Source organism: Schistocerca piceifrons, chromosome 2 (genome assembly GCF_021461385.2).
Source record: "Schistocerca piceifrons isolate TAMUIC-IGC-003096 chromosome 2, iqSchPice1.1, whole genome shotgun sequence".
NCBI lineage: Eukaryota > Metazoa > Arthropoda > Insecta > Orthoptera > Acrididae > Schistocerca > Schistocerca piceifrons.
In genome coordinates this window covers 664,368,914-664,390,112 of record NC_060139.1, presented here as the reverse complement: position 1 = coordinate 664,390,112, position 21,199 = coordinate 664,368,914, and the positions used below count along the sequence as shown (strand labels likewise).

The following is a 21,199-nucleotide window of genomic DNA, read 5'->3' as shown; positions in this document are numbered from 1 at the left end:
AGGAATTTCGTCTACTTCAAGGACAGGAACTTGTTTTATTTGAAGTACTTGGCATTTGTCCATCATTTCCAGTATCTGTGAAAGTTGGATTATCTCTTTTACTTTGTGAATCAGTTATAGGCACAACAGATGCTCGTAGTCTTGCTGTTTCAGCACTGGCCTGTCTTTTCAAATTTCCCCTTTTTAAGCTCCCTTTGGGCAGTTTAATAATCAGAGTTATTTTTGTATGAAGGAGCTTTTGAAACACATTTTTCATCAGAATCCGAATCAGAATCACTAAAATTTTCTTCAATAAATGAATCCAAAGTGGGTTACACCAATTTTGTATTCAATTAATTTCAAAATAGTTGTCTACAAGTTACACCATTAATGTTTTACTCCTGAATGACACCTGCTAGAAGTACCAAAATGATAGGTTATAAAAAACAATGTAATGAAGTAACCAAAAACAGAAAAATATAAAAAATGGGTACTTGTGGCCTACATTATATCTGAATGAACCCCTCATTTAAGACTGTTGAATAAAGTGTTTTATCACAAATATCTTCTTTTTAACCTTGTGGTTCTGTTTGGTCTTTAAATAGAATTATTGGCCTAGAAATCGGAATTAATAGGTATGTTCCATTAAGAGCTTTATCTGGTACTGGCTTGCCAGAAACAATAAAATAATAGAAAGATTGTATTAATGTAATAAATAAAGGTCAAATATAATTTCTATATGTGATAAAATTTGTATTATAACCTGTGAATAAAAATGTGGATAGAGTCATGAAATATGGAGATATAGGTCATAGTATTGCTCAGAAATTCGAAAATTCTGAATTTCCTGTAGTGGTTGATAATATTCCGAAAAGTAAAACTAAATTGATGTGTCTAGTAATGTTTAATCATTTGATGAAAATTATCAATTGTCTCTCTTAAAAGTAACACTGTCTAAAAGACAGAATCATGTAAATCCCCTTGTTTCACAAATGAAAGTAGTTCACACTACTGTCATATAAAAAAATTTATCTAGGCTTGTTTCAAGTCAAATTACAAAACATGACAAAGTGAAATTAATTTGTGATATGTGTTTACTCCTCTTCAATAGTAAAGAAAAATTAAATCACATTGCTAAGTTAACAAGACACTTTAAGTTAAATTATGAGAGAAAGCTGAACACATGAGTTTTAAAAATTATCAGTATACGCAGAAAGTTTTGTTCATTATTTATGCTGATACTGAGAGTTTGCTGTTGAAGACAGATACCGCCCAACCTGACCCCAAAAATTCATATAAAATGATATATAAGAACCATAAGCTAAATGATTTCTATTACATTAAATATATAACTGGACACTACAAAGATCCGGTTGTTTATCATGAGCCAAATTGCCATAAATAATATATTAAATCTGTGAAAGAAGGGGTTGAAGAAACTAGAAGTTATTCTGCAACTTAAGAAATGAGACCATTTACATCTGAAAAACGATCAAGACATGCAAGATCAAAAATTTGTTCATTATGTAGATGTCATTATTTACAAACGAACAAAAAAGTTCTTCATCATGAACATTGGACTACAAAATATATAATACATTATATAATGGTTGTAATTTACAGTGAAAACACCCAAATTTTATATCTATTTATCTACATCATTTATCTGGATATGATTCTCATTTGTTTGTAAAAGAACTTGGTTATGATAGAAAGGATATAGATTTAATACCAAATAATAAAGACAGATATATTAGTTTTGGCAAGAAGACAGAAAACATGAATATGAGGGTTTTTGACACAGTTTCATTTATGATTTCAAGTCTTGATAACCTTTCATCAAATTTGAAAAAGGATCAAATGAAAAACATTTTTTCCCAAAACTCTAGTAAATCTGGTAATTAAGAAAGTTGTCTATCTGCAAGATTACATGAATAGTTGGAAGAAATTGGAAGAAAAACAGCATCCATCAAGACATGACTTTTGAAAAAATTGAACAACTGTGAAATAAGTGATAAAGACTATAATCATGCACAATAAGTTTCGAAAAAATTTAATACAAAAATCTCTCTGACTAACATGTTTGATATCTTAAAACTGATGTTTTCTTTTGGCTGATGTATTTGAAAATTTTAGACAAACTTGTATAAAAGCTTGTTATTTAGACCTATCTTGGCAAGTTCTGCATATGATTTATCTATTGATGATGTGGTAAATATGTCTGGACAAACACTTGAATTAATACATGATTACAATATGATTTTAATACTTGAAAAACGAATAAGAGGGAGTATATACAAATATTGTAAGAAGAAAGTGAAAGCAAATAATAAATATATGAAGTACTATGATGTAAGAAAGTGGTTGAAATATTTAGCATATTTAAACGCAAATAATTGATATGACTAGGCTATGAGTCAATATTTACCATATGAGAGGTCTGACTGGGATCATCCAATTTCATTCAATTTTACAAAAATAAGTGAAATTTCTAGCAGGTCATCACTTGGATATATATTCAATTTGATCTAAAATATCCAAAAAATTTCCATGATGCCATAAAGATTTAGCAAATAAAATTGTGTCTGGATCTAAGGAAAGCTAGTTATTAACCACTCTGCAAGGGAAACATAATTATGTAGTTCACCACAGAAATTTTAAATAGTATTTGTATCTTGGAACAAAGATAGCAAAAATTGATAATGCTTTAAAATTTAAAGAATTTCATTAGTCAAAAAAATATATAAATTTGAATAATAATTGATAAAGCTTTAAAATTTAAAGAATTTCATTAGTCAAAAAATATGTAAATTTGAACACAGATTTGAGAACTAAGGCAAAGAATGATTTTGAAAAAGATGTCTACAAATTGATGAATAATTTTATATTTGGAAGAAGATGGAAAATATATAAAGCAATGTAGACATAAAATTAGATTTGGATGGAGAAAAATTTGAAGTGCTTGTAGCAAAGCGAAACGTTAAATAGAGAATACATTTAATCAAAATCTTGCTGCTATCCATATGAATAAAACAGAAATTGTGTTTAATAAGACAGTTTATGTTGGAATTGGTATAGTTGATTTATCTAAAGAACTGATGTATGATTTTCACTATAGAGCTATGGAATCAACAAATGGTGAGAAAATTTAGTTGTGTTATCAAAATAGATAGTTACATATACAACAGGAGTCTGAAGATTTCTATGATGAAATGAAATCAATGACTGATATATTTGGTACTAGTGACCATCCAACAGCTAATATATACAATATTCCCCAAGTAAACAAAAGAATGGTAGCAACACTGAAAGATGAATGTAACAGTAAAATAATGGAAAATTTCGTTTTTAAGATAAAAAATGTATGCCTATAACATAGGTCGCCGTTGGTGAACGGTAGACAGAAATGCGAACTTGTACGATGGATGCTTCTTCTGATTTAAGATTGGATGATTCATTGCCTGGATATGCAGTAGTTGTTAAATCTTATGACATCCGCATGATACACACCACCAATTGCAAGGAAACATTGTAATTATCAGTATTCTCGTATGTTGTTGGCTCATTGCTATTGAGTTGTTGAACCTGTACAAAGCGAGATCACGTCTGAGTGAACCTATGCCGTAATGTTAAAAACAAATTGTTCTAAAATTCTCTTTTCAATTAGGTATTTTGATATTCACATTAAATTGTCCCTGCTGAACAGTCGTTGGTTAACTATCATTGATTAAATCACTTAATAATGTAGTCCACGCTTGATATTTCACTTAGAACGAACAGTTTATTGTTCCCTGGCCACTAAATACTTCATAACTTTCGCACCACATGCACACGCAGTTGGTTGGTAAAGTCAGTTCTATTAAAATTGAGTTTCTTGACAATTACGACAATTTGACTCTTCAGTGTAATTGTATTATCTTCGTGAAGTCGTGTAATTGTGTCCAACTCAAGACTAATTGAGTGTAGTCCTTTGATATACTATCCACTCTTCTTTTAGTTCCAACTATTTGCAAGTCAAGTCCAACATTCACTAGTATCGTCAATAACGTTCAATTAACCCATTATGCATGGTTAAACGCATCTATCAGTTCCTGTCTGTGCTTAGAAAATCAGTTTCCGAAGTTCGTGAATCACGTCCCACAAGAAACACTCCTGAACTCAAAAAAATCTCGTCGCGTTCCGTACTCTCAATAACTAAGACAAGAATTGTTCTCGCACGTCTTTACAGGATGAGAGCCAGCAAGCGACTTCTTCTGTGAAAGAGTATTGTAGGCGCATTGAATTTCTTTGTTGTGCTTACAACTCTCTTACACATAAAAGATATCTCTGACTAACGTGACCTTGGACTTAGCTTTCAAGATTTTAATTGCAATTATCACTTGCCTATTTGTCCATTAATGAAATCTGAGGGTTCTTCCTCCTCTTTTCATAACAAAAACTCTCCGTGATGTATAAGGTGGTTGTTATCAGAACTTCTTGGTGTTAGCTTTTCGGCTAAGATGTCGTATTTGCCAAGATAACTCTATCCTACTTCATATTATGATATTCTGTCTTAATTGACTGTGAGGGGGTCGTTGGCGTGTTATACTTGCCCCCTGGATGATGAAGTGGGTATTTCATTCCTACTTCGAAGTCCTTACTTATTTCGGGTCCTTATTTTGGGTTTTCCATTCTCACATACATTTACAAATTTGAACTGTACACCATTCATACATATACATCGTCCTTTACAGAAAATGAACGTAATGTTCATAACTCAAATAATCCATTTTATTGCACTGTTGACGTCGCATCGTCGCACTGTCTCTGCGACAGCACTGGACCATGTGGTCTGCGAGACATGGCCCAGTTCGAAGCCTGTTCTTCCGCTCCGAACCGCTGGCGACGCTGCTACTGCATCAGATCGTACAATGCAGCGATTATGATCCGATTGTCGCCGGTCGAGGGTTGATCTCGTTTTCCTGTGGTGACATCAGCAGTAGACTGAACCACAGCTTAGTGCAGCCTGCAGCTTGGCTGTCCGCAACATCACAGTCGTAAATCTAAAACACTTATTACACTCCCTCTCTTTGAGCACACACCCACCCAACACTAATGGTTCACTGTTTACTAACGACAGTATATTTTGTTTCTGCCTAATAATGTCATCCAATAGTTCGAATGGTGTCTGATTATTCTATGGAAACTTCTTTAGCTTATTACTCTTGGATTGTTCACACTATTATCACTTAATTGTTTTGCTTATGTCATTTAAAATAGTTCTCACTATCTGGTACCTTCATGGTTACTTGGTCTCTTTCCATAGCAACTTCGTTTGCTTTCCCCAAAATAAGTGATCTTATTTTAAAATTAATCTCCTATCCCCATTAATCCTGAGTGTAGTTTTCATTGTGCTTGCGTGTGTATATGTGGTGCCTTTGTTATCACAAAACATGTCAACAATATTCCAAATAAACATTCATCTTAATCTAAAACAAACACATAATTAATCGACTAAAATTCCAATATATTATTCTTTTTTATGGTTTGATCAATTAATAATTCAATTGAACTTATATTCATTGATTAATCCATCTTGACTTAATTAAACTTAATTAAGAAAACACTAACGATTACAAATTATTAATCTACTAATCTAAATAGAAAATATGAACTGTCTTGATCTTGTATCACTTTACAAATCTCTTGATATAAAATTCTTTCTTATAAACTAACTAAAATATCTTTTTAACTCAAAATGAGGATAAACTACTTTTACTTTTCTATGTTCTTCATCTCTGAGAAGGTAACTTCCAGCATGAGGTATCTGAATAATTCGATAAGGTCCATTATACAGATTACACCACTTCTTATTCAATCTCTTTTTCCTTGATTACTTGTTTTGATTTGTTTTGTTCTTGTGGTGGATGCTGTCACACTGGTCGACGATAGACACACACGGTCGTGGCGACCGATCGCCATGCTTTTCTGCCTGTGAATGGGACCCAAATGTGTTTCACTTTGTGTGTTAAGTATAATATTATTGTACCTACGACAGAAACAGTAAAAAACAGAGCAAAGAAAGAGTTGGCAATGGAAATCACCTGATGCTACGACATTTTTAACAAACGGTTGAATTGGCGGTATTATTGACATATCAGCGTGATTCACACCCCGTGCGATATTAGTAGAATGTTATGCAAACAAGGGAAAATGAGACTTTATGGGGAGCATCATTTCGGTGTCAGGACTTCGGTTATGAATTAAATTAGTGATACAAATTTCTAGACTTCAGAATTAAATATTGGGTAGATGCTCTCTTGTGGGCTCTTGACCCTGCTGGAGTGGCTGTGCGGGTCTAGGCGCTACAGTCTGGAGCCGAGCGACCGCTACGGTCGCAGGTTCGAATCCTGCCTTGGGCATGGATGTGTGTGATGTCCTTAGATTAGTTAGGTTTAATTAGTTCTAAGTTCTAGGCGACTGATGACCTCAGATGTTAAGTCGCATAGTGCTCAGAGCCATTTGGGCTCTTGTGACGTAAAGACCGTGTTCAGAATTTTTGTTATGACGTGAGACACTTGATGCCACCTCAGTCACGACAGTGTTATGATACACACCCTTGCTGGAGTCAGCCGTTGCCGTCCGACATAGTCCATTGTGCACGTCAACAAAAATAGATCAGACAGCCATGTTCCGAAAGCAGAAAGTAAGTCTACAGTGGGAGAGATTAAATGCAACCATGCAAATATAATCTGAAAAGTTTCAGTAATACTGGCAAATTAATCAAAAATCAGTGTATTTTCAAAAAACTATTTAAATTTTTTTGAAAAGTCTATAAATGTCGAGTAGTCACATATCTGGCACACTAGTAAATCTTATAATTCATGAAAACACAAAATTTACATAGTCTGGGCTCAAGTGTTCTTAAACATTAATGGCAATAAAAATTGGTACTTGATCTACATAGCTACAGTAATTCTTGTAACTGAAGCAGCTGATGAACTTTAACATTTCACTGCCATTGCGTAATCAATTCCACTGTACATTTTAATTTAACTAAACATTCTGTACACACTACTCACCTGCAGCATACACAAGACAGAATGCTAGCATTTTCATTTACAAGAATTTTTTAAACTTTGTTAGGTGGTCTAATGGAGCAGTCAGTGCCCATTTCTTCTCACAGAACATATCAACACGTTGCACTGTATGCGCATTGATTTCAGTTTTCTTACGGTATGGTGCCCTCCAAGAATTAAGTTGCTTTGTGGTGCAATCTTATTTCTCCCCAATGATGTAGAGCAAGATGTAGACAACATGGATATTACAATTTAAATTTAATCTAAGATAGTCAAAAATATTGAACTAATATTTGTCTTTGGGCAATTGGGCGCGTAAGTCGAAACATTTTTCATTAATATTACTTGTACCTCAGTCGAAGAAACATTTTGTACGCGAGTTTACGGTCAACTAGAGCACGCCCTGCTTCTGAAAGTGAGGAGACAAGTATTCGATGCAACTGAGGTATGTAGGGTTGCTGTAAACCTTGGTGAGTATTTCAGCTTGCTTGTCTTCGCTGCTGTAGCTCTGTTGTATGTCGACTCCGTGGGCCTCCACCCCGAGTATGACGCCCATGAGGATTGCGCAATGAAGGGCGATGGGAGCGCAGCGGTCCATGTCCCTCCGGAGCTCCTGCAGTGGGTAGGCGTCAGCTTGCTGGTGCAGCCCCAGCGCCTTCAAGGTGGCCTGCAGTGTGCCGTGGTACTCAGACACCAGCTGCTCCAGGTGCTGGCGGTGGGTTTCCTCGCTGGCGTTTGCGTACAGGAAGTGCACCACATCTATCGTGGGAGCTCCAATGTTCACCATCTGTGGATTTGGAAGTGGGATCTGTTATTATCTGGTGAAAAGTAGAAGGTAAAGAGACTGTTCATTAATTCATTAATGGCGTTTCGCAGATCCCATCAAGTAGGATAACCTTCACTGATGTAGGACAACTTACGTTACACATTAACAAAAGACATGGGTATCGTAGAAACATAATGAGTTCGCTGTACTAACAATGGACTGTCAGTACACTACTTAATGGTATTCCTCTTCAGTTACACTAGATATTTACCCTTCATATTCTATTTGTAGCGTAATATTTGCTTCAATGCAGTGGTATTTGAAACAATGTTATCAGTATCTCTTAATATAGAATCCCGTTGACAGTATATTACTAACTGCCAGGCAGCTTTACAGTGAACAACAGTTCAATGTTGAATGAGTCCATAGTAATCATGTAATTACAAAATATGGTCGCTTACGCTTACCGTTGTCAAAATTTGTTTTTTTATTCGTTGTTTTTCTCATCTTCAGGGACAAATCCCAAGTGCAAGTTTGCACACAGGCGTAAATACAGCCGCTAGTCCATAACTTAAGCAAGTTAACGAATACACTAAAATATCTTGGACCACCCGTCAAACAGCAACTGAGATGGAAGCCTCGGGTACTAACCACCCAAGAGGAAGCCTGCAATAGACTGAACTACTGACTGGCCGAAATTCGGGGATTACACCACTCAACTATCCTCCGCATCCACAAATCCTATGGTTCAAATGGCTCTGAGCACTATGGGACTTAACATCTGAGGTCATCAGTCCTCTAGAACTTACAACAACTTAAATCTAACTGAGGACATCACACACATCCATGCCCGAGGCAGGATTCGAACCTGCGACCGTAGCGGTCGCGCGGTTCCAGGCTGCAGCCCCTCGAATCGCTCGGTCACACCGGCCGGCACACAAATCCTTTATTTCACCAGTTCTCCCCTACGAAAATGTGACATGGTTGTATCGCTCCACCTACTAGTGCCTCCAAATCCGTGAACGTAATGCACTCAGCCTTATTTCTTTGCATCATTCGCCTACCTGTATCGCCTACCACCTCATCATATTCGACCCCTCCTGATGCACATTAAACATCTCCACATATCCTATGCTGTCAGCAAGCTAGAATCCTAACCCTACTGTTTACCCTCAGATCATCAATTCCGATATGCTGCCGCGCCTTTACCAATACATCCCACTGTCCCTACACATACATAAATTCCGTATTTTATCCCAACGTAACTTCAACCGACTTCTAAAACCAGACAATAAAATTCGCCCTGATATTTATCCATCCTGTCAACAGTAACTCTACCCTACCCATCTCACTATACATAGGGCCTACCCCCTCACTCTTCCCTCTCTTTTTCCTTACTCTTCTCTTTTCCTCGTCACCCACCCTCTCCCTCCCAACCCCTCCTCAACCCAGCAGACTTCTCCTTACTTTTGTCGTTCCTCCCACTATCAAATTCAAGATCTACTCTCATCGCCATAATTGATATCTGTGGGATCCAAACAACGTTAATCACAACCTTCATCCATATAGAATCCAGGTCAGCAACTGGAAGCAGTTAATTCCATAAATTATCTGGGAGTACGCATTAGGAGTGATTTAAAATGGAATGATCATAAAAAGTTGATCGTCGGTAAAGCAGATGCCAGATTGAGATTCATTGGAAGAATCCTAAGGAAATGCAATCCGAAAACAAAGGAAGTAGGTTACAGTACGCTTGTTCGCCCACTGCTTGAATACTGCTCAGCAGTGTGGGATACGTACCAGATACGGTTGATAGAAGAGATAGAGAAGATCCAACGGAGACCAGCGCACTTCGTTACAGGATCATTTAGTAATCGCGAAGGCGTTACGGAGATGGTAGATAAACTCCAGTGGAAGACTCTGCAGGAGAGACGCTCAGTAGCTCGGTACGGGCTTTTGTTAAAGTTTCGAGAACATACCTTCACTGAAGAGTCAAGCAATATATTGCTCCCTCCTACGTATATCTCGCGAAGAGACCATGAGGATAAAATCAGTGAGATTAGAGCCCACACAGAAGCATACCGACAATCCTTCTTTCCACGAACAATAGAAGGGAATAGAAGGGAGAACCGATAGAGGTACTCAGGGTACCCTCCGCCACACACCGTCAGGTGGCTTGCAGAGTATGGATGTAGATGTAGATGTAGATTTTCTCTTCCCCGTATCCGTTTCTCCCAGTGAAATCCCTTCAGATTTTAGTGAAAATGCAGCCAGTTTTTCTTTCTTTCTTTCTTTTTTTGGAACACAGTTTCTCAGTATTTTAAAAATATATCTTTTCTTTTAATCTTTTAGTCTTTAGATTTTAAATCCAAACAAATAAAATCAACAGCTTTAATGTTTTTTTTTATAAACGGCAAGAAAGCAAGAAACTTTATCTTTTTATAAATTTTAAAAAGACGTGGAACTTCCCTTCTTTTAAAAAAATCAGGTGTGTTTCGTCTTTGTTTATGTTCCTAAGCCCTTGGCTGAAAAGCGGAATCTTGTACCGCTGACAGCCGACCACCACCCATCTGGAGTGAAGGGAATGGAACAGAAATAAAGAAAAAAAGAAACATCAAACGAGTACTAGTGATATCCATATCGTGGACTACATGAATAAACACCAAAACAGATAAAATCCACCGCTTTAACATATGTCTGTCGCTCGTATGATCCCACTTGATAGATGTCGTATTTTTCGACCATCGTTTTTATCTGGTTTTGTGTTTATATTTATGTACTCCTTGATTTGATACCGTTCATACTCGCTTGATCGTTGAAACAGGCTACATTTATGCTAGTGTGCATATTTGCATTTCAGTATCTGCATGAAGGCGAGTAATACTCGAAATTACAACCACAATAAATAAAAATTAAAATAAATTTTAATAACTGTAACCGGAAACGATCATGTTTAATATTTACAACCAACACTGCTGCTCTTGCTGTTGCTAACAGAACTTTTCAACCCTTGCCTCTACATATGCAGATCTTTCGGAAGAGTAGCTGATGAGAAATGCTTTTAGTTGTTTTTTAATTGAAAGGGATTTCAAAATCTGTAAGTTGTATGGAAACTTGTTGAATATACACACCACAGTAAATAATCAAGTTTGAACCCTAGACCACCAGGTAAAGCTTACAAGAAAGTTACTTTTCTGATTTGTATTGTAAGTGTGGAAACCACAATTCAGCCATGACTGATTACTATTCTCAGTAACAAAATCCACTCAGGAAATAATGTTTTGGGAAGTGAGCCAAAGAATTCTAAGATTCCGGCAATGTGAATAGTTATCTAATTTACACAAGATTCTCATTGCTCGTCTCTGACGAATAAACACTTTATTTACTTCAGGTGCACAGCCTCAGAAGAAAATTCAATACGCTCCCAGGAGTGAACACATGCAAAGTAAGCCAATATTTTTGTTGTTAGGTAAACACAATGAGAGGTACTTCACAGAAGAAAACACGTTGAACTTTGCTTCCTGATTAGGTTAACAGTTTTACAGAAACAGATAACCACATATACACCGCCAACTGCCTTAAAATGATATCCTCCTGGGTGTGGCACGCGCAATGTTTGTAACAAGTAAAGAACAGCGTACCTCTTAGCCTTCGACCTCAAAGAAGACACAGTCCTGTTGCTTGAACACAACGAAAGATCATGGATCATGTACAGCACTCACTCTGGTTTTATTCAAAATTGTGACGGGAACAATGAAACAATTGAATGCAGACATTGCAAAAACGAATTCATCAGTAGGCAGTGCTACGAAAGTGGGTAATAAAATGAGGGAAATTTGCCAATACAAATCGTATCCTCTTCAGACAAGTACATAGTATTGGAAATCGGTATAAAGGCATGGACATTTGTAGGGAAATCAAAATTGCCGGTTGGAATAATTGTGTCCAGTATGTACGCAATAGTATGAGATCCAGTATACTGACAAAAGCAGTCAAATAATATCGCATGCGATGTCAGTAATACAGTATACAACAAGACATCAACGATTCAGGTGCTAGAGGGTGGAACTTGGTGTGTGTGTAAGTGCCATTTCTGCAAATTGGAAACAGAAAACATTATCGACAGTGTGTATTGTGTATAGAAGCCACGATTGGGACATATCCACGCGGAAAACAATTATCATGTGATGAAAAAGTAAAAATCTGTGCGTAGAAGAAAACGGCACTCTCTAATCGTCAAGTCGCCAAGTAGTTGAACCGTTAAAAATCAGTGATTTATAATTTCGTTAGATTCGGCGCACAATATGGACAGAACGGAAAATATAGGCAAAGTAGAAAATAGTCCGAGACATCGAAACGGTTACATTTCCGCAAATGAAAAGCCACAAATCGTTAATCTTTTTACGTTTTTGCTGATTTACCCTTACCAGTAACAGCCAGACGTGTACGACAAATTTTGTCAAATGAAAACATCTTGTATTAAGAAACGCCTGCATAAACAGGCTAGATTGAAGTTTACTGAAAACATGTGCCATGGACTTGAGAATGGGATAAATTTATCTTCATTAATAAGAAGATGCTTATTTTAGGTAGTCCGAATGGATTTCAATATGACTGGCATGACCTGAGAAAAGAGCAACAGGTAAGAACGAGCAGAAATTTTGGTAGTGGAAGATTATGATTTGGGCAGCATTCTCCGCTGAAGGTAAACCATACATTGCTTGAGTGAGGATTAGAATGAACTCAGATTCTAGAGACAGAACGAATTAGACTGTACGAGGGCCTAGGGGCGAAAGTCTAATGTTTCAATAAGATAAGGCACCTGTGCATGTTTCTGCAGAACGACAAAAATGTTTAAAGATAATGATATCAATGTCTTGTTTGCCCTGACCTGCCCGTAGCCTTGATCAGAAGTCCGTGGAAAACATTGGGAAACACTTGCAAGGCGTGTTTCTCGCAATGTAAGACAATTTGTGGCCATATGTGAGCTGAAAAGAGAGAAGAGTAGGCGATAATTTCATTTCAAGAACTACAAACCATAATAAAATCAATGGCGAAAATAATTTTTGAGGTAATTAGGAAGAACGGAAATTGGACAAAATACTAACAGTGTAATAACACAACAGGACAGCGAGTTCTTTAACACCAATTTTCATGCAGGAAATTGGAAACGCCTTGGTTTGTTACCCGTGTTGTGAAGGAAATTATGTAATTACGTCCAGATTGTTTATATCTACTTATACATATCTATTACATTCACAATAAATTCGATATATGAATGCTTCAACAATTGTATATTACTTTCGTAGGAACCCTGCCTTAATACTGATTTCCATTGCTGTAGATGGTGTTGGAACACAGAAGCCACTTCAGCTGGTGGAAACAACCATACTTACAGTACAGTAACAACACATTTTGTAAGGAGGAAGGCAATATAAATTAAGGAAGCCTTAGAATATTCAGAAGAAAAAATACATTGCTACAAACAGGATGAATATACAATCAGGTCACTGAAGATGTTTCACATATAACCGAAACAAAATGTGTGTGACTGTGCTCATACAATCAAACAGGTTGGTGACTTATGATAACGTCAACAGTCTTGTAAGTCGAACGGTTGCCCATATGGAGTATCGCAAGCCCGTAGCCGTCGGCATGCGGACCATGCTTTCGAAAGTCAACGTTGACGGTGTCAAATTCAGCAACCTGCTGAACGCTCAGAAACGAAGCGACCTGTGCATACGGTCCGTGTGCCTCAATGTGGTATACGCGAACGCAGCACGCTCCAACGGAAGTTGCCGTCTGTAATTGGCTCGCAAAGAATACTATTTACGAAATGGACGGCCATGAAATTCCTACGACAGTTCTATTAAAACCCACATTTTCTTCTCTTGTCCACATGCTAGTGATGTTGTTCTGACGGTAGTCTGCATAAAGAAAAATTTCAATATCCATGAACATGGTATAAGGCAAAAAGGAAAGCCCCACGTCCAGTTAGTAAGGATATCGGCTTACGAAATTTCCATTAGAAATAGCGCCATGAAAATACAGCATAGTTCTCTTCACAAGGTAAAAATTACTTCATCATTCTCACTTTTCAGTAAAGACCTAACGTCATTCTTACTATATCTCTGTTTCTGTTCGGCAGCAGAATATTTACAACATGTGAAATACAAAACTTGAAACAAGAATGTGCAAAATGTCTTTCTACAAGCAGTGTAAGTACTCTTGTACATAAACCCAGTCTCATTAAATCTCTCCTCAGTCTGAGTACACTGATTTTTACATAACTTCCATTATTATAAAATATTCTTATTGGTAAGAATGTATCAGAAACTATTAGAAAACACGGAGGTTAGAAAAAAAAATATACGTCGCTGCTCATTATGCCACACCTACCCCAAACAATTTACGACGAAAATTTGTGTCTTACCATCTCCTGAAAGCTTTAATTGTAGATATATTGTTAACAGCCATTGAACAACAACGCACTGTATAAAGAACAAAGCGTTCCGGTTCTTGTTGGATCCTCAGTATACGACATAAATTCATAATACGCAGTTTACAACAATTCTTTAACCATCAGAATTCAGCTTAGAGGAAAAACAGGCGAGGCTTAGAGGATGACTGCACAGAATCTCAGGAAAACGACAAGTAAATTCGTTAATGTACAAGGAATGGCACGGACACATAGTAAAAAACTAAGTGGGAGTATTAGGGAGTGACGGGCACCAGGAGTCGAAACGGAATTTGGTTGGAATCCGTGTAGGGAGCATACATAAGGAGTAAGAAAAGTACGAGTGGGGAAGGTTGGTGTAGTCAATTCGAATAAATACGTGAAAACATATCATAAATTCATTTTTTCCTTCGGGCAGCGTGTGAACGTGCCCATAAACACGTTTCTGCTTACTGTTTCTACTCCATATCTTCGCAATAACGTGAATTCATCTTCTTCACAATTTTATAAATTTGTAAACTACGACAGGGAATTACAATGTAGTTAACGGTGATTGGTGAAAGTCTGTAGTCATCTGTGCTATCACTAATTAATTCGACACCGCTTGCGGTTTTTATTATGCACAGCTTATCTTCAGAACATAAAACGTTCTATCAACATACTCAACACCAGCGTTGTCAATGCAACAAAGTCGTGGCTAATTTCCTTTTCCGATCCTCGCCCAAACTGATAATACACTACTGGAAATGGAAAAAAGAACACATTGACACCGGTGTGTCAGACCCACCATACTTGCTCCGGACACTGCGAGAGGGCTGTACAAACAATGATCACACGCATGGCACAGCGGACACACCAGGAACCGCGGTGTTGGCCGTCGAATGGCGCTAGCTGCGCAGCATTTGTGCACCGCCGCCGTCAGTGTCAGCCAGTTTGCCGTGGCATACGGAGCTCCATCGCAGTCTTTAACACTGGTAGCATGCCGCGACAGCGTGGACGTGAACCGTATGTGCAGTTGACGGACTTTGAGCGAGGGCGTATAGTGGGCATGCGGGAGGCCGGGTGGACGTACCGCCGAATTGCTCAACACGTGGGGCGTGAGATCTCCACAGTACATCGATGTTGTCGCCAGTGGTCGGCGGAAGGTGCACGTGCCCGTCGACCTGGGACCGGACCGCAGCGATGCACGGATGCACGCCAAGACCATAGGATCCTACGCAGTGCCGTAGGGGACCGCACCGCCACTTCCCAGCAAATTAGGGACACTGTTGCTCCTGGGGTATCGGCGAGGACCATTCGCAACCGTCTCCATGAAGCTGGGCTACGGTCCCGCACACCGTTAGGCCGTCTTCCGCTCACGCCCCAACATCCTGCAGCCCGCCTCCAGTGGTGTCGCGACAGGCGTGAATGGAGGGACGAATGGAGACGTGTCGTCTTCAGCGATGAAAGTCGCTTCTGCCTTGGTGCCAATGATGGTCGTATGCGTGTTTGGCGCCGTGCAGGTGAGCGCCACAATCAGGACTGCATACGACCGAATCACACAGGGCCAACACCCGGCATCATGGTGTGGGGAGCGATCTCCTACACTGGCCGTACACCACTGGTGATCGTCGAGGGGACACTGAATAGTGCACGGTACATCCAAACCGTCATCGAACCCATCGTTCTACCATTCCTAGACCGGCAAGGGAACTTGCTGTTCCAACAGGACAATGCACGTCCGCATGTATCCCGTGCCACCTAACGTGCTCTAGAAGGTGTAAGTCAACTACCCTGGCCAGCAAGATCTCCGGATCTGTCCCCCATTGAGCATGTTTGGGACTGGATGAAGCGTCGTCTCACGCGGTCTGCACGTACAGCACGAACGCTGGTCCAACTGAGGCGCCAGGTGGAAATGGCATGGCAAGCCGTTCCACAGGACTACATCCAGCATCTCTACGATCGTCTCCATGGGAGAATAGCAGCCTGCATTGCTGCGAAAGGTGGATATACACTGTACTAGTGCCGACATTGTGCATGCTCTGTTGCCTGTGTCTATGTGCCTGTGGTTCTGTCAGTGTGATCATGTGATGTATCTGACCCCAGGAATGTGTCAATAAAGTTTCCCCTTCCTGGGACAATGAATTCACGGTGTTCTTATTTCAATTTCCAGGAGTGTAGTTTCGTCCTCAATTATGACGACGTCCTAGGCGCATTAGATTTTACATACTTGTTTTTCCTGTTGCACGTCCTGACAGTTGATTAAGTGAACAGCACAAAGCATTTGAAGAGTGAAACAGTGAAAGATGTATGAGTGATCAATGTAAAAGGTCCCGTAGGACTGCATGTCAATCATCGTGACTTGGTTCAAATGGCTCTGAGCACTATGGGACTTAACATCTATGGTCATCAGTCCCCTAGAACTTAGAACTACTTAAACCTAACTAACCTAAGGACAGCAGACAACACCCAGCCATCACGAGGCAGAGAAAATCCCTGACCCCGCCGGGGATCGAACCCGGGAACCCGGGCGTGGGAAGCGAGAACGCCACCGCACGACCACGAGATGCGGGCTCAATCATCGTGCTGCAGAGTATTACAGCTATTTAACTTCTCGTAAAATAATTTTAGGTGTAATGTGATTAGTTATTATTGTATTTTGAATAACCACTTAAAATGAACATATGTTCTACAAACTACACACACAGTTGTACCAGCTTTAGTACACAGGTTTGGTTTTGTAGTTGAGTACAGAAAGAAATTTTCATTGTAGTTGTCGCATTTCTGCAGTACCCTGAGGAAGATCGAACGGTAATCGTCAGTTTGCAAATAAAACGGAGGCTTTGTGACGCACAGAAGACGCACAGATAACGTTTAAGGAGCTATTGAAAGAAGCTCAAAACATCGCACACTACAACGGAGGATTCTGCTTAGTGATTCCTGGAGTCTGTAGGGGACACTGGGAGGATTTCTCCTCCGAATTAGGGGTACACAATTTTGTTGGTGAGCAGAATGATGATACATGGTAAGGCTTTAGTAGAATACACGACAATAAGAGGAACGTAACTTTGCAAGTTTTATTAACAACTAAATATGGCCCATTTTCGACTTCTAAGAAGGGCTAGCGACAGGTGCATAACTGTTTTTTTATATTTATTGGACTCTAAAAATTATATGACCTGCTCTCCATCTTTTGAAACGACTCTTTTTTTGCCTTTTTGCACTCTTCCATGTTTCAGCAGTATTCAGACTTTACCTAAGACATTTTGTCAACAAAATCCTTTGAGTTCTGAAGCGGTCAGTAACACACTCTAATATCACAGATAGTTACTCAATGAAATCATATGAGGGTGGAAGCATCAGAATGACTGGATGGCAGTTTTGAATCATGTTCCTCCCGAATACGGGTCCAGTGTCTTAAGGTCGATTCGCTCTGGACATCGTGCAACGGAACGTCAAAACCTCCCACAGCGTATTTCAATCGGCGGCATGCGCACAGTACGTCAACGGGACTGGTCGGAACGAAAAGGGACTTTTCTGGGGGACAATGACGACGTCTGCTAACGTTGGAAGTTAATCTGTTCTCACTCAAATCACTTAGGTACCAGCAGTCTCTTAAGTTTTTCTATTTTCTTAGTATTTATTTTATGTTTGTTTTCGTGAAAGATTGATTATGTTCCATGAGGACTTACAAATATTTTCTGTGACTGTTCTTCGACGAAAGAGGTCAAATACCCGTAAGGGAAAATTGATTTACGTTTTACAATAACCGGACAAAGAAAATGCCTGCACTGCACATACACAATAACAAAAATAGTTAAAACAACTTTAATTGAAAAACGTTTTTCAGCTGTGAAAAAGTTAGCGCTAGGGATAAAAATACAGTGGTTTTCAACGTTGTTTGGTACTTGAAACGAAAACGAAACATAATGGATGAGGTAAAGAGACTCTACATACGGTCTTTTAAATTCCGTTTGACGCGTATGAAAGCGTAAAAAAATGGTTCAAATGGCTCTGAGCACTATGGAACTTAACAGCTGAGGTCATCAGTCCCCTAGATCTTAGAACTACTTAAACCTAACTAACCTAAGGACATCACACACATCCATGCCCGAGGCAGGATTCGAACCTGCGACCGTAGCGGTCGCGCGATTCCAGACTGAAGCGCCTAGAACCGCTCGGCCTCCCCGGCCGGCTTGTAAGCGTACATTTTGTTGGACGGTTACTTGTCGGTGTCTTGAACTGTGTGGATAACACCTTGATACACTTTCATTCCTCAGCACTGTGGGAGATTTATTATTCAACCTTCGTCAAGAACGTAAATTATGAATTTTGCTTCGGGTATTAATAAGCTCTACCATTGCTACTTCCTTATTTCTTATACTACACTGCGCAACAGAATTAAAGGATCACTTTTTCGAAACGTCGTAATTGTCTCCCGTTCCGGCGCATAAGTTTTAGATCTGACTCAAAGATGTCTACGACCTTCTTCTGTAATGGTGCAAAAGCGTGGCGCACTGGAACGCCACCCACGGACTCGAAAACGCTTCAAACAGCCAGGAGTCGACACATGCGAAAAGAAGGCAGAGCTCAGAAGTGTAAAGTTGCTGGACGATGTGACATTGTCACCAAATTTCACAACTCTGCCCAACGCCGCTGTGGACGTGTCACACTATGTGAAGGTCGTCACAGTCCCCCCCTTACCAACATTTCATCCCTCCTTTTGAGACCTCTGCGGTGCAGGAAATAACCGCGATGCCCAGTGTTTAAATTACGTAGTTTTCTTAGGAGTGGCCGATGAAAACATTTCAGATACTCAGCTGCTCAGAATCGAAACGTAAAGCCTTCAAGGGAAAGTGCCGGTTGATCAAAAAGTCAGTATAAATTTGAAAACTTAATAAACCACGGAATGATGTAGAAAGAGAGGTAAAAATTGACAAACATACTTGGAATGACATGGGGTTTTATTATAACAAAAAATAAAAAAAACAAAGTTCACAAAATGTCCGACAGATGGCGCTGGACAGCAAAACGTCAGTGATTGCTCATGACAATCGTGTATAATAGGAGCTGTAACGAGAGAGAGAGAGAATCAGATGCGCCAGCAGTCGCAGCATGTTGGCGTTACCTGAAAAGGCACTTTTAGTGAAGCTGTATTATCAGAATGGGGAATGTGCTAGTTCAGCGTTACGATCCTATCGCCAAAGGAAGGGGATTCGAACGGGTAAAGGTCCGTTGACAAATGCAGCTGTGGCGAGAATGATTTCGAATTTCGAAGCCACGGGTTGTTTAGACGATAGACCCCGTAGTGGCCAACCGAGCACAAGGCGTAATGCTGCTGATACAGTTCAGGAACAAATGGAGATTGTGGCTGGTTCGTCTATGCACGGGGAAGTCAGCGCTCGTGCAGTCGCACGTCGCACCGGCATTCCATACACTACTGTTTGGTTGGCACTTAGGCGTACCGTCCGATGCTATCCGTACAAAATCAATCGGCATCATGAACTGTTACCCGGCGATTTAGTGAAGCGGAGGGCATTTGCGGTGTGGGCGTTTCAAAAGATGGCGGAAGATGACGATTGGTTGAGTACCGTGTTGTGGACTGACGAAGCTCATTTCACGCTCCGAGGGTCTGTCAACGACCACAACTGCAGAGTTTGGGCTACCGAAAATCCTAGAACTGTCGTGGAAACTCCACTGCACGACGAGAAAGGCACGGTATGGGTTGGATTTACCACATCTACCGTTATCGGGCCTGTTTTCTTCGAGGAAAAGCGTGATTCTGGTTTTGTAACTGCTACCGTGACGGGTGAGAGGTACGCCGATATGTTACAGAATCGCATCATCACCAGCCTGGGTGATAAACACCTGCTGGAACGTACGATGTTTATGCAGGCTGGTGCTCCACCCAATATTGCTAGACGCATGAAAGATATCTTGCGCGCGTCGTTTGGTGATGATCGTGTGCTCAGTCGCCACTTTCGTCATGCTTGGCCTCCCAGGTCCCCAGACCTCAGTCCGTGTGATTATTGGCTTTGGGGTTACCTGAAGTCGCAAGTGTATCGTGATTGACCGACATCTCTGGGGATGTTGAAAGACGACATCCGACGCTAATGCCTCACCATAACTCCGGACATGCTTTACAGTGCTGTTCACAACATTATTCCTCGACTACAGCTATTGTTGAGGAATGATGGTGGACATATTGAGCATTTCCTGTAAAGATCATCATCTTTGCTTTATCTTACTTTGTTATGCTAATTATTGCTAATCTGATCAGATGAAGCGCCATCTGTCGGACATTTTTTGAACTTTTGTATTTTTTTGGTTCTAATAAAACCCCCTGTCATTCCAAGCATGTGTGTCAATTTGTACCTCTCTATCTACACTATTCCGTTATTTATTCAGTTTTCAAATTTATACTGACTTTTTGATCACTCGGTATAATGGAGGCCAATGAAACCACCACTTCCCTCAGGACGTTGATTCCCACACATTTTAAGGTCGGAAACATCAGTTCGTGGTTCGACGAGCAGAAGGGCAACCTGTGGCACTCCCGGCACATTCTGCGCGGTTCTACCGTTCTCAAAGAACATTTCGAGGCTGCAGTCTCATTGAATTTGGTCTCAAAACTTTGGAGTCCAGTGTGATCCCGATTTTTGCTCTTGTGTACCGGATGGAATCCTTAGGGACCGTTCAAAATAATTCGACGAAATGTGAACGTGATCTGAAGCAGCGAAGTTTCATCACGCTTTTTCAGTGCTCCTGTTTTGCGCGCTCCTGTGGCGTGATCAGGGGGAGGTGTGACGTCGACACATGCATGAATAAAACGGCGAAGGGTTCCTCAAAAACCTCCGAGTTTGGCAAAACTATCTGTAGCAAACCACCCACATTTACTGAGAATTTTAAAAAGATATGTGTCTTTGTGGAGAAAATGTGATGTAGCTCGAGCTGCCTGGA

At 39.8% G+C, this 21,199-nt stretch overlaps 1 protein-coding gene across 1 annotated transcript in view; it reads right to left on the bottom strand.

Moving 5' to 3' along the window:
* Nucleotides 1-6,806: 6,806 nt before the first annotated feature.
* LOC124775724 overlaps nucleotides 6,807-21,199 on the bottom strand; it is a 70,989-nt gene continuing 56,596 nt past the window's right edge. Inside the window, exon 3 of the mRNA XM_047250550.1 lies at nucleotides 6,807-7,824. Within this exon, the coding sequence (XP_047106506.1) occupies nucleotides 7,429-7,824 (396 nt within the window). The 3' untranslated portion in view covers nucleotides 6,807-7,428. The remainder of the gene's footprint in view (nucleotides 7,825-21,199) is intronic.